Below are 13,469 nucleotides of genomic sequence, written 5' to 3'. Positions count from 1 at the left end.
TAATCTTTTCTTTTTAATTACTCTAATATTATTTTTCTGGTTTCTATTTTTGTCTAAAATTTTTTATTATCTATTCTTAATTTTGTAATATAGATTTTGCTACAATTTCTTGTTTAATTTTTATAATAATATTTTTATTTTTTAGTAATTTTTTATCATGAATCATTAGATTTTTAATGTATTATTAATTTTTTTACTATGCTGATACTGTAAAGCTGTTGTTTCGTATGTTTATTATTTTAATTTTTGAAGTTATAGTATTATCATTTTATATTATTATATATCTTTAAGACTTTTCCGTGATTAACCAAGTAAAATGCGGTAATGTTACTAGTTTGATTTATAAAACAGGTGTTGTTGTTGCCACGAGTAAATCGAAAAGTTGGATGAATTAAGTATTTTAGGTGACATGCATATGCATATGACCTGTTGGAATTGGTAGCTACTCAGAACTGACATAATCTGTGCAAGAATATCAGTTTTAAGTATTTGAAATAATGAGCAGTGTTATTTTAATTTAATATAGCACTAAAATTCCTTTAGAGTATCTTTCTGCAGTAAGAAAGAGCTTCTAAATAAAATTATCTCAGGCTTCTAATTTCAGATTATCATTGTAGGAGAGTTATAACTGAAAAAAAAACTAACTTCTGATTTGAGACTGGAAATAACAAATACACATGTACATATATCTTTTGTATAATAATTAAAGAATAATTAGATTCATGGAAGGAGACACGATGGTATTAAATAAAATATTAAGCTATTGGAAAGTGGAAACCAAGTCCAATGTTCACTACAGTGTCTCATCATCACTATCTGGATCAAGTTCAAGACCTTCATCTGCCAAGAGCCGGCTAATAGTCTTCTTCTTTTCTTCCTCAGCTTTTCTTCGCATCAAATCTCTTTTCTTCAGTACAAGTGTGTGTCTTTTAAGGGTATTAGAGAAATATTCAGCTGAAGCCTTCTTTTCTCTTGCCAAGATCTTCCTTGCTTCGTCAGGATCTATCTGATATTTCATAAAATACTTCCAATTAGATGCAAAGGAAAAAATGGAACATGGCTAAGACAAAAGATGAAATAACCCATTCTTGGTTGAAAAACAACTATATGTGATGTTATCTATGAATCTAGGATAATGTATTCTTGAAAATTCACTCAAACATCCAAGTGACAATAACTTACTCTAACTTCACTTGTATGAAAGAAAATCATGTAGATCATGGTTGGAAGCAAATTTGACAAAACTCTTGTGACCTTTTCTTGACACAATCATTCAAGCCAACAGTAAGTTGGGAACGTTTTCAAGCATACCCCAATACCTTTGAACGGGAAAGTTGACGCACACGAATATTCAACTCGCGCTGTTGCTGCTCAGCCCAAGCAGCAATTGCCATATCACCCCGCTGATCAAAAGCTTTTCGCTTTTTCATAAGCCACTCCATCCACGCTTGAGATGCCTGAAGGAAACAAGAACACTGTGTTAATGAAAAAATAAGAAAAAAGTTATGTATTCGAATTACAGCTGAAGAAAGTACGCATCCATTTTTAAAAGTTTAAAAAGCAGTGCTTGGAGGTACACTTCTTAGGCTGTATCACTGATAAGCAAACCATTCAAAGGATAGAAAATCGCAATTTCACATCCTTCCTATGAGATTAAAAAATGAGGTGGAGGTTTGATTGGTCAGTAGCATTAACTAATATCTTAACGTTAAGTTTCTGATATTCCAACGCTATAACTTGAAAGAATTCGTTCATGCTTGATACCAGTAATCACAGAGCAGATTATGATAAACTTAAAATGCCATATAACAAATTCCAAACTTGTACAGAGTAAAAACCAAAACTGTAAATTTGAATCTTGAATTTCCTCTATAAATGATAAAGAACGGGTACCCAGTCAACCATTGATAATCAACACATAAAAGATTACCTTCATAGGGTTGACCCTGTTATCCATATCATATTGTCTCCGCCTCTCCCCATCTATAAGCAGTTCATAAGCAGCTTGAATCTTGATGAACCTAGCTTCTGCTGTTTCACCTTCCTCAAGGGTTCCTCTACCATCATAGACTTCAGGAGTAAAGTAAAGAGTTATTATGTATTGAGAGGTTATATTCATCTCTGAAAACAATACTAACATCCCCAACTAATTTCTAAAAAGCACATAGTTGGAGAAACACCAACTAAGACAGACACTCACAAGCCAGATCTGCTTCATATGAACATACATGTGGAGAAAAACAAAAAATCTCGCACGTTCTGGCATATTAGCATTCCAAAACAAGATGTAAAAGAAAAAATGTGAACTACCAAGTGGTTGCAATTGCTTAGCTCATCTTGAATGAATATAATAACAAATGCTGCTATATATATTAGTACAGGATTAAATATAGCACCAGGCTACCACTACCAGCAATATGAAATATCCAGTTGACAGATAAAGTTCATATGAACTTCAAGAAAACAAGTAGCTATGATTAAGATACATACCATCTGGATGATAAAATTTGGCCAAACGTCTATAAGCAATCTTTATCTGCTCATCATCAGCATCTCCTTCCAATTCTGTTGTTTTAGCATAGACAATTGAAAAAGTAACTGTCAACACAACTATCCAGAGGAATTTTCCATCTCTATTCTTTTCCTACAAGGAAGGCTAAAATTGCACAAACAGCTTGACGTTGACACATACAAACACATTCATTTCTTCACTTCCTAAGCAATTTCCAATTTCAGCGTTACCCATCACCAAATAGTAAAGCTTAAAACGATGATGGGATGGGATGGATTATACCAGCAATATTCCAAGAAAATTAATTCATTGGTGCAACTTTGATACAAGAAATCTTTTCAGCTGCAAGATCTCTTTTTTACCAAAAAGTCGTGGTTTTTTTTTTTTTTTCTCTTTTATAATTTTTCATGTATCGAGAGTTGTCAGGGAAAAGGAACATATTTGAAGGTAAAAATTACCAAGTGTTTCATATGGGGATTTTTGTTCAGCCCAGTTTGATGCCTTGGCCACAGTTCTCCTCTGATTCACGCGAAACCAGGGATTCGAACCGGAAGAACCGGTCGTAAAATACAGAGAAGGCGATGGCAAACGGGGCTTGCAATTAGGGTTTCGAAACGAAGCCCTAAATCGAAATTGGTGTCTACAACTAATGAAAGAGAACAGCGTTTGAGGTCTACATAGGGTTCTCAGATTGCTCATAGTTTCCCTCTGATTTTTAAACGTCCTTAACTGAAACCGATTCAAATAAGCACTCCCCTGAAGAATAAACAACGACCCAGATGTAAAAATCCTTTCTTTTCGGAAGGGAAGCCGTGAACTATGAGAAGAGGTTCTCTGGGTCCCTCAACGATAACTAACACCCATGAATCTGACAGAATCTTTAAATTTTTGCAATTTTTTCTGTAATTTTTCTCGAAGAAAAAAATCTAATTTTCTTTTCTCATTTATAGATGAATGATAACCGAGAAATTTTTTTCTTATTTTCTTCAACTTTTTGGCCCGGGAAATTTGTGGACAGTTTGGCTTCTTTTTCTGTATCGTGACAGTTACTGATTGGTGTTACCGTTATGCTCTAAATAACTAAGTAAACTATATTATCTTAATTTTTATTTTTTTTAATTCATACAGACCTAGATATAGAGTTTTGTGTTAATTAAATCAACTAATAATTAATGGCATGTAATTTCTATATCTTTCTCTCTTTTGCCAGCATTGATAATTTAAATTTTAAAATATTTGTATGAAATCTACTAGCCATTTGATTGAAAAGGCTTTTCTTCCCTCTCCTTTCAACATTAAACTCAATCAATCAATTTTCAGTAAAACAAGGGACACTAAAAAGATATAAAGTTTTTCATAATCATAATATGGTATTACAGATGATGCACAACTTATGTACAAGCATACTCTCAAAAGCTGTAAATCACGATTTTGCTTCATAGTAGTACACTACACAGCATTTACTTCACATTCATACTCATATGATGATATCCAAAACTTGCGTAACTGTTCAGTAAAGCACATGGTTGATCATCCAGTTGAAGTTGAAGTTGAAGTTGAAGCAGAAGCAGGTTTCTTCCTTTAAGGTGTAAGATCACATGGACGAGCAGCCCAAAGAGAACAAAGAGTACGAAGACGGTGAAAGAATTCCCCAAGAGCCAGTAAGCCCCTAGCAGCTTGGTGAGTTGACAGGATGCGTGACATGTGCAGCAGAGTTTGTTGCCTAAGGTGATCTGCCTGTGGAGAAGACAATAGATTTTACTTGTTAACAATATTATTACAAACAAGCAAAAAAAGATTATAAACTGCAGCTTACGAATCTTCCAAGTTATTTTACCTGATATTAATAAGTTTCTTGGTATAACTTTTTAAAATAAGTTATTTTTAGTTTATCATAAACTTTAAATTTATGATATAGTCATCATATTAAAAAAGTTTATTAAATAAATATTTAATTAAGCTGTATATTCAATGTAACGATGAATTGCAAGTTGGTTATAAACAAAGAATGTAATACTAAATATGGAAGATAAAAAGTAATTTGTGATATTTGTGGAATGGTCTGGTTTGAACTTAAAAATTCCTATTTGAGTTAACTAATTGGTTTCTTAAGTGAGGATATTAGTCTAAACTATCTATAAAAGAATTACAAGAAAAGGCATGTAAATATATCGTAATTTGAGAAAAAAATCCTGATTGTATAAACTGCACAATGTCCCAGGTCAATATTGTAACTGGGAATGAAAACAAATCCCGAAGCCCAAATATATAGTGTTATACCTGGTTTACAAAACCTTCTAATGCCTCAAATTTTTCCGCAGCAACAGCCATCTGAAGTCGAAAGTTTCCTACACCAAATCGATCCACTGCCATGTCATGGACCAGACTCTGCTGGAGTTTATCCAGTCCTAGTGAAAGAGCATCTTCCGCTTGCTGAGATGAGAGCCGGAGATTGTTAATACTAGCAATTTGTTGATCAGTCAAAGGCTCAAGTTGTGGCACGATTATCTGTAAGAAATGATCAAGTGGTAGTTCTATTCAGATTTCTGCTATGATCTTTTAACTATTCACAAAATGTTCCATGACAAGAAATGTATTAAAAAAACTAGGCCAACTCATGTCTAAAATTTAGCTCATAGAATAAGGTTTTTTGAAGCTTTATAAGAAGTATTATGACTTTATTACTAATAGATATTAAAATCCTAGGCCTTACTCACTCTAAAAACTACCAAAAAGAAAAAGAGCTACCCAAACCTCAGAAAAAGTATTTTGACTCTATCCTAGCTGATGTAAGAGTACTTAACAGACTGAACTCATGTTATGATTTTTTTCCCCCTAAAATTCAAAGACATTGCAACTTGAGAAAAAAGGAAATTAATGCAGAACTCTCATTCTTCGCAATCAGTGAAGAGAGTGTAAGCAGTTATGTACATTTAGAAGCTGTGACGGGCGAGACCCTCCAATCCAAAGGAAAATGCGCTCCACTGATGCTTTCCACACACCAGAGATTAAGAAAAGGACATCAGCCTTTGCAGCATCTGCTTTCATTCTGAAAAGATTTGAGTAATGGTTTAAGACATTCTGAACAAGTAGATGGAGTTGTCCTTCAGATGCTTGAGTTTGAAATGCATGTCTAAGTTCTTCATTCCGCCTGTGTTGCTCTTCAACCCAATGTCCATATTCTATTTCAAATGCAACAATCCCTGCTTCACATAACAGAAGGACCCCTTAGAAGAATGTAAAATGCTATAAGCACAGTGCTTCATACACTAAAAAGTACTGAAGTGTCAAATAAAATAACATAAAAACAAACATCGGTAGTTATGGACATTGAGTAAAAATTAATGTGTCATCCGAAGGACTGAGGTCTTCACGAAACAAAAAAAATTTAATGAAGGTGAATAATCAATAAGGGGATACCAAATGAAGGCATGGAAGGGGCGTTATACATTTGTATACTCTTCACCTTCAGTCTGATATGTGGGCATGAAAATAAGACGAATATGTACTTGATAACAAAAGGGAGGATATTGACAATATCTTGCTCTAAGACATAAAATTCAAGAAAGTTCATAATTGCATGAGGGTAGGCTGAGGAAATGGATGGGGGCAAAAGCAATGATGAAGCATGATCAGCTCAAGCCCTTACACAGAAATCTGTTAGGTCTTCCCTTCAACTCTGATTCCGAAAAAGGCTAGCAAGAAATAAAACATCTTCCAATCGAGGTTGAAATTGTAGTTAAGCAAGCATGACATTCAGTAAAATAGAAAAGAAATTTCATTGTTTAATTGAGTTATTTCTATTAAATTCACCTAGACCTATCAGCGTCAAAAGCAATTTGATACAGTTAAATGAACTGTAGAAGCACTCTAGGGGTAATCACATAGACGCGTGATATATTTGGTTACTTAATAAAACAAGAAAAATATGCATTTACATTCCATATAGAAACATAAAAAGGAAAAGAAAACCCATAGTTCTGGTTCTTCGAATGCATGTGACAAGAACAAGTGACATCTAACAATTAATAGAAGAATAACACTTTCTAAGAAAGATTAAAACTGATATTAAGAATCACAAACCTGGGTTTATTGTTTCGGATGATCCCGTGTAACTGGCATCTAATGAACTGCCTATATACAGACCCTGCAAGTTGACATCTTAGCATATCATTTAAAAATAACAGATGAAGGACTATAAGGTGTAGCAAAAGGACTAAGGTGATGATTTTTGAGTTTTGGTTCACCTGCTGCCTTGCTTTCCCAATCTCTAGCTCCAATTGCATGAGCTTCAAACGGCTTGTTTCTAGTTGTTGAACATAAGCCTATGAATAACAAAAGTACAAATCAGATCAGATGACAATTAACAAACACCAGCTACCTTCTTGTAAGTTCATCTATCCTACCTTTTTCCGCAGCCGACTCTTTTTCGCAGCCTCTCGATTCTGAGCTAGGCGTCTTAGCACCTACACATGAACAGCAACTAATATCAGAGACAACTAGACAATAGCTCAAAATCATTCAAGTTTAATATGTATCTTTAAAAGAATTAATGCATTTCAGTTTTTACCAACATTAAAATGTATAAGAGAAACCGTGACTTGTAAAATATTCAGTCACTTCTCTAGTTCTCTTTCTCTCAAATATTTAGCACAGAAGGTTCACTTCTTAATACTAGCAGAATAATTATAATGAAACATTGGTACCTATTCAGAAGAGACAAGAAATCAGTTCAACATACATAAACGAGATATGTATTGATGAAATTACTTCACCTTACTAACACCTTTATTTGTAGTCTCTTGATCTGCTCCAGAAGGCTCTCTTGATTCGTTAGGAATATACTCAGACTGGAGAATTCAAATTCAAAATATTGTCAAAGTCTAATTTCCACATAAAATAAAGTTAACCCACCAAAAAAAAAATCATGCTTTCTCACCTTGCTCTCCATGCTAGTGTTTTCCATTAACATTGGGGAAGCAATTGAACCAAGGCCACCATCAACTTTAAAGCTGTCCCCCCACATGCTAACTTGCTGGAACGGCTCATATATATCCATTAAGGTTTTTTTTTTTTTTAATCTCTTGCAACGTCCAAATGATAAAAGAAGAGTTTTCTGCATTACCAATAATTATTACAAAAAAAACATTAATTTGTTGCCACTTGCCACCAAACAAGAAACTTGCTGGTATGTTAAACTAAATTATTACAAGAAGACCCAAGTCTCTAAGCTGAAAAGAGATAATTAACAGCTGTCTCCTAATTCTGATCTAGTCTGATTCCAATAGCTCAAAAAGTTCAAATAAGGAAAAGGAATACAAAGAGTAACTGTATCAGCTGTTTGCAGCAACGAAAGTCAATATACAGACACCATATATGCTCTTATATGTAAGACTAACTCCAAAGCCTCACTTTGATGGAATGGTGCCAAAATCTAGCAAGTAAATAAAGCTCTACGTATAGCCAGATTCTCACCAGAGTATTTGTCACAGAAACCAAAAAGACCAATACAAACAACCCCATAAAAAGTTAATAATAAAAGAAAAAAGTTCAACTCATAATCAAAACTATCATACTCATTCTGACAAAGGAAATTCAACATCTTACATGAAAAATTTCCACAAACAAACAGAAAGCAGCCAAAGTACTAGTGTTTGACTCACTTGACTCCAATCCTTTACTCAAAACAACAACTTTCAAGTTGCGTGAATTGAAATTGGAACCAAACGAAACATTACAAATACTTCTACTATTACAGATTGAAGAAAACTAACCTATAGCTAGCAGCTAGCTTAATTGACAAAATCAGCGATCTTGGAAGTTGGTTAGTTCATGAAAGACCCCAGGTTGATTCTCAGAAGTGAATATATATAGACATGTGAAAACTCAGTGGCTAAGTTGCTTGAATTAATATCATTATTATTCGCCCGCATGCAAACAAATTATAAAAGCAACGCTGGACCTAAAATAATTTGTGAAATTTAAAAGCTATAGTAAATAAAACTAATCACTAATCACAACTTTTACTTTTTCTTCTTGGCTCAGAAAACTCTATAGTTTGAAGTGTCAACTTGCTTACTTGGTTACGTTCACACTCCTAGAGAAACAGTGAGTGCGACAGCATTTAAAAAATAATAATGATGCATTAAAAAAACGAAAAGGTTACACAGAACAAAGTGCTTTGGCTCACATGTCCTTCTTTCTTTGACACGATGGTGATTCATTCCTGGTCTTGCCGAAACCTATGTGTACTGTTAGTTTTTTTATTATTTTTTAAGATTATGTTAATAAAATTAATATTGATTCATATTTTTTAAAATTATAAATATCTAATATTTATATTCTTCGTCAGAACTTAACTTTCAAGGGTACACTCTGTTAATGAATGTGCTTTTCTTTTATAATTTTTAAATATAAAAAAATAAACCTGAAGCTCTCGGGCTTAGCATCCCATCTTGATAGCACGACCCCTATCGTATGAGTATTGTTGCATGGTACGAAAGATTTTGCGTGAATTTGTTATGAAAAAAATGTGCAATATCAAGAAGAGCTTATTTAAAAGTTTATGATTTTTATAATTTATTTTTAGTTTATTTTAATTTTTTTTATTATAATTTATTAGAATAACTTTTTTTTAATCTGTTCTAGTATCACACTTTTGGATAAATGTAAAAGTAGGAATTGTTATATATATTATGCTTCTTTAGGCAGATCAGACCCAGTTTTAAGGGTAGTTTAGAGGTGCAATCGCCTAGGGCTCAAGCTTAAAAGATGGCTCAAAATAAAAATCGTGTCTTACTTTTACTTTAAAAAAATTTCTGCTCTTACAGTTTGTAGTTGAAAAAAATAAAAAAGACCTTTTAATTTGTCACACCTCACTTGCTATAAACGTAGTCGATTCATTGACTTATGTAGACTCAAAACTTCATTTAATTCCAAAATTTTACTATTTTTAACATTAAAGTTCATGGAAAAATTTAGTTTTCTCCAAAAAATTAAACAGTTATTGAGTTTGTCAAATTTGTAAATTGTTATCTAAATGTTTTAATCATTTATAAAAAAATTTTTAGGGTCCCAGTAACTATATTATCAACTGAAAGAAGTTTTTTAGAGTTAAAATTAATCAAAACCTACCTAAGATCATCAATGTCACAAGAACTATTGCATAGTCTCACAATTTTATAAATCGATAAAGAATTTTTAAAAAACATTAATGTTAATATTATCATTAATGATTTTGCATCTCAAAATGCTCGTAGAACCCATTTTTTATTATCTTTTTTTTTTGTTTTTGTAGTTAATTATAACATAGAAATTGGTTGAATGAAAGAATATTTTTTTTATAATTTTATTAGAAAAAATTATAGCCACTTAACAAAAATATATTATTTTAATAAAATTATTAATATATGCTTTTATTTTGTTTATTACATTTTATAATTTTTTTAAAGAGTCCTAATTTCTTATTTTGCCTAGAGCCTCAAAAGGGTTAAGACCCTGAGCAGGACGATCATACTGATTTTAGTTGCACTTTCGTTGTCTAGAAGTTGCATGCATACATCTGATTAACCAACCAAAGGATATGGATTCATATCAAGGAATAAAATATATGTTCAGTAATATTTTTTTTTCATTCACAAGAAATATAATAGTTCATATTTAAAAATAAATAAACTTCTTACCACCGAGATTCACAAGTGTGAGTAGTATTAATCATAATTCGATGTCATTATTATTTATCCTATAACTTGGAATAGGAAACAATCAATGAACCTTATCTTGTTTGTTACAGAAAAAGAAAAGTTATAGTTAGCTAATTAAGTTGTTTAACGAAAGTGTGTGTGTGTGTATATATATATATATATATATACATGCACCTGACACCTCAACTTTGATAATAATGAAGGTGTAGATAAAATATATTAATAGCTTAGCTAGTTGATCATGCCAATCGATAAACTCGTATATTCGTTCAAAGTTGCCCCTTCCAACCTCATAGGGAAAGGTATGAAGCTTCATAAACGACATCCAAACATGCTTTTATAAAGAAGAAGATAACGATTTTCCAAAAGTAAAGGGTTTTCTTCGTCGTCGTCTTTTTAAATTTGTTCTCTAATTTCTTACTTTCCCTCCTTTTCCATCACCGAAAAAACGTTTACAGTGAGTCCAACTTTAACCAATAATTTCCTTTCGCTTCAACTATGATATCAATTATCAAGTTCGTATTTCATATGCATTTCATGTGGATTTAGATTTTCTACTATGCCCCCTTTTATGTGCTACCAAAAGCCCTGCATGCTTAGATAACCACCGCGAAGAGCAAAAGGTTTGAATTCGTGATCCTTAACGTAGCTTTTAATGCTGACAATCATGCATGTTTTAAAATTTTCAACTCTATCGTATATTCTCACATTATTAAAAATAATAATAATAAAACCAACTGGCAAGAGTTGTTTTTATAAAATTAAATAGTGTGGTTTTAGAAGAAAAAATATTATTATAAAATTAAAATTCATATTACATGCATGGTATTGATCTATTTTGCCTATTGATAGTATTTACACTTATTTATATTTTTTAGAGTAATGTCGACTATGATACTATTGTTCTGACAGAATTTTAAAAATTACAATGATACGTGAAACTATATAATATTTAAGAGTTATATTGAAATAGTTTGAGTTATTTTCTATTTAAATATCAATTTATTGATTATATAATTTATTTATATGTACCATGCTGAAGCGCCCATAAATTTTTGAATAAAAAAAATACTGGTTTTTAACAAATAAAAATTATAAATTATATTCAGATTGTCTTTATCAGTGCTGTCATTGTCTAATAAAAATTAATCGTTAATTGGTATAGACTTTAAAGAAACTTATACTTACAAATAATGCATTATATTAATAATATTTGATGTATTGATAATATATTTTAATACTCTTATCAACAAAGTTATTTGTTGATATAATATCTTGTATTATTAGCATAAAATCAGATTATTCTTACAAATATTTTATTTTGTATTAAAACACTATATTAACAAAAGTTAATACAACATAAAATGGCTAGTAAATAACATTTTTTTAGTTATATAAACAATGTACTGTTTTAAAAAAAATTACAAGTAACTTTCCTAATTTTATACATACCGCAGTACTCTTAAAATAATATGAGATATAATGTAGATAAGTGTAATTTTTCAACTAAGAATATAATATAAATGCAGTTATTATTAATCTTAATAAAGAAGGTAAGTGTAATTATATTCCTTCATATTGTGATGTGTTTGAAATTTTTCTATAAATATTAAAATTTATCAACCTAATAATTCGGTTATATGAAATTAGAAAGTGAAATAATTTAATTTGTCCATATCTACATATAATTGTATAAGAATATTCATTCTTTTTTATGTCTTCATGTGTCCATACGTGTGTGTGTGTGTGTAAAGTTCCCGTGTTTATAAACTTTCTACACAAATCCAAGTGGTCCATAAAATACTGCATGATGTGTAAACAGCTGACACTAGGAAAAGGAAGGATTGCATCAAACACCCTTTAAAGATGTAAAAGATTAAAAAGAAAAAGTAACTTCTTTTCAAGTGGCGAAGCATGATACCTGGTCAATTGCTTACTGGGTTTATGGTGTAGAGTGGACATTATATTGTTTTTAGGGAACAAAAGAGTATATAATTGTTTTTGTGTACATAATAAACAATTCAGCAGTCGATTAAGTAAATGATAATGTTTTGGAAAATTAAAAATCTTTGATTTTATCATCAATAGTTACAATTATTTTAAATTTATTTTCTCTTGATTTTTCAAACAGATCCTAGCTAATTAATGCTAAGCTTTTTTGGTTACAGAAGCACTTTAAGAAGTTCTCCACTATGAGAAGACAATCTAGCTTGTGGATCATGTTCCTTAATTAATTTATTTAGAAACACAATAATTTCTTTGTGATGAAGCTAAAACTTATGATGACTAAAAAAATCATAGCACATATGACAAAGTCCATGCTGTACTACAAAATATTTTAGTACAAACTAAAGGACTTAGAATGAATTTGTAATTTGAATTATTAAAAATTAAAATTACATCTAAATACTGTAAATTATTATTACTATTATATGTATATACACGTTTTGAAAATATATTTTGTATAAAAAGGACATTTAAATATCTTAAAAAATATCTGTGATATTTAATTAATGGAGAAGAAAAAATCAAGCAGATCATTCTGCAGAACTTTTATGGTACTTTATATTATCCATTTTTTCTCTGGACGCGTGGCATATGCTTTTCTCAATATCCGTAGTTACTGAGGTGTTTGGCCATTACTTTTATTAAGAGAACCTTAAAATTTGAAATAACTTATAAAATAAGTAATGCAGCTTCTTGCGACTTGGTAAAAAGACAAGTAGCTTGAACAAATCGGCAAATAGGGCTCCACGTTTTCTCTTTTTCCCTGCCTTTTATGTTCGTTATCAATTTACTTGAATTGTTCTTGCTCATATATCTGCAACACTTTCTATAAATTATTTTTCTCTTTACTATGTATTTTTATTTAATCTTATGTTTTTTTTTTATCTCTCTTAATTGCAGAAATAGTTATAAATTTTCTAAGAATATAATTTTTCATACCGATAAATGCTCCTCAACTGTAACAACATAACTAAAGAAAAAATTTAAATATTGTTAGTGTTATTTATTAATTAAATAAAAATAAATTTGATAATGTATAATAATATTAAATATAAATTATTTATATAAATAAATAAATGTATTTAATTAATAAATAACACCAATAATATTTTTAAAATAGTACATAAATTTTGTTTAAGAACAAATTATATTTGACAATGAAGGCCTATGCCATAACTAAATACGCTAAATCCTTATTGTTGTATATGATTGCACGTTTTAAAATCCCCAAACAACTAAAAATAAGC

General features: G+C 30.8%; 2 protein-coding genes across 4 annotated transcripts; both read right to left on the bottom strand.

Annotated features, from left to right (window-relative positions):
* Positions 1–631: 631 nt before the first annotated feature.
* On the bottom strand, positions 632–3,449 carry LOC113852410. Of its 2 annotated transcripts, none has more exons than XM_027482640.1 (5): positions 2,971–3,449; positions 2,491–2,565; positions 1,931–2,070; positions 1,320–1,457; positions 632–1,006 (listed from the first exon to the last, which is right to left on the bottom strand). In XM_027482640.1, exons 1-5 carry the CDS (start codon positions 3,209–3,211, stop codon positions 794–796), a joined length of 807 nt encoding a protein of 268 aa, XP_027338441.1. In that variant the 5' UTR covers positions 3,212–3,449; the 3' UTR covers positions 632–793. The 2 variants fall into 2 exon arrangements, 1 of the variants encoding a protein (XP_027338441.1); XR_003502435.1 differs by having other exon boundaries at positions 865–1,006; positions 1,183–1,457.
* Positions 3,450–3,902: 453 nt separating this feature from the next.
* On the bottom strand, positions 3,903–8,410 carry LOC113849683 (transcription factor TGA3-like). Of its 2 annotated transcripts, none has more exons than XM_027479763.1 (9): positions 8,287–8,410; positions 7,452–7,628; positions 7,288–7,362; positions 6,919–6,978; positions 6,760–6,837; positions 6,596–6,659; positions 5,444–5,715; positions 4,793–5,020; positions 3,903–4,245 (listed from the first exon to the last, which is right to left on the bottom strand). In XM_027479763.1, the coding sequence occupies exons 2-9, from the start codon at positions 7,569–7,571 to the stop codon at positions 3,973–3,975; spliced, it is 1,170 nt and encodes a 389-aa protein (XP_027335564.1). In that variant the 5' UTR covers positions 7,572–7,628; positions 8,287–8,410; the 3' UTR covers positions 3,903–3,972. The 2 variants fall into 2 exon arrangements, with proteins under 2 accessions (XP_027335564.1, XP_027335573.1); XM_027479772.1 differs by having other exon boundaries at positions 3,963–4,249.
* Between the last annotated feature and the right edge of the window lie 5,059 nt (positions 8,411–13,469).

The sequence above is a fragment of the Abrus precatorius genome, unplaced genomic scaffold (assembly GCF_003935025.1).
Source record: "Abrus precatorius isolate BTA unplaced genomic scaffold, Abrus_2018 Scaffold10, whole genome shotgun sequence".
NCBI classification, from domain to species: domain Eukaryota; kingdom Viridiplantae; phylum Streptophyta; class Magnoliopsida; order Fabales; family Fabaceae; genus Abrus; species Abrus precatorius.
This window is presented reverse-complemented; position numbering and strand designations above follow the sequence as displayed.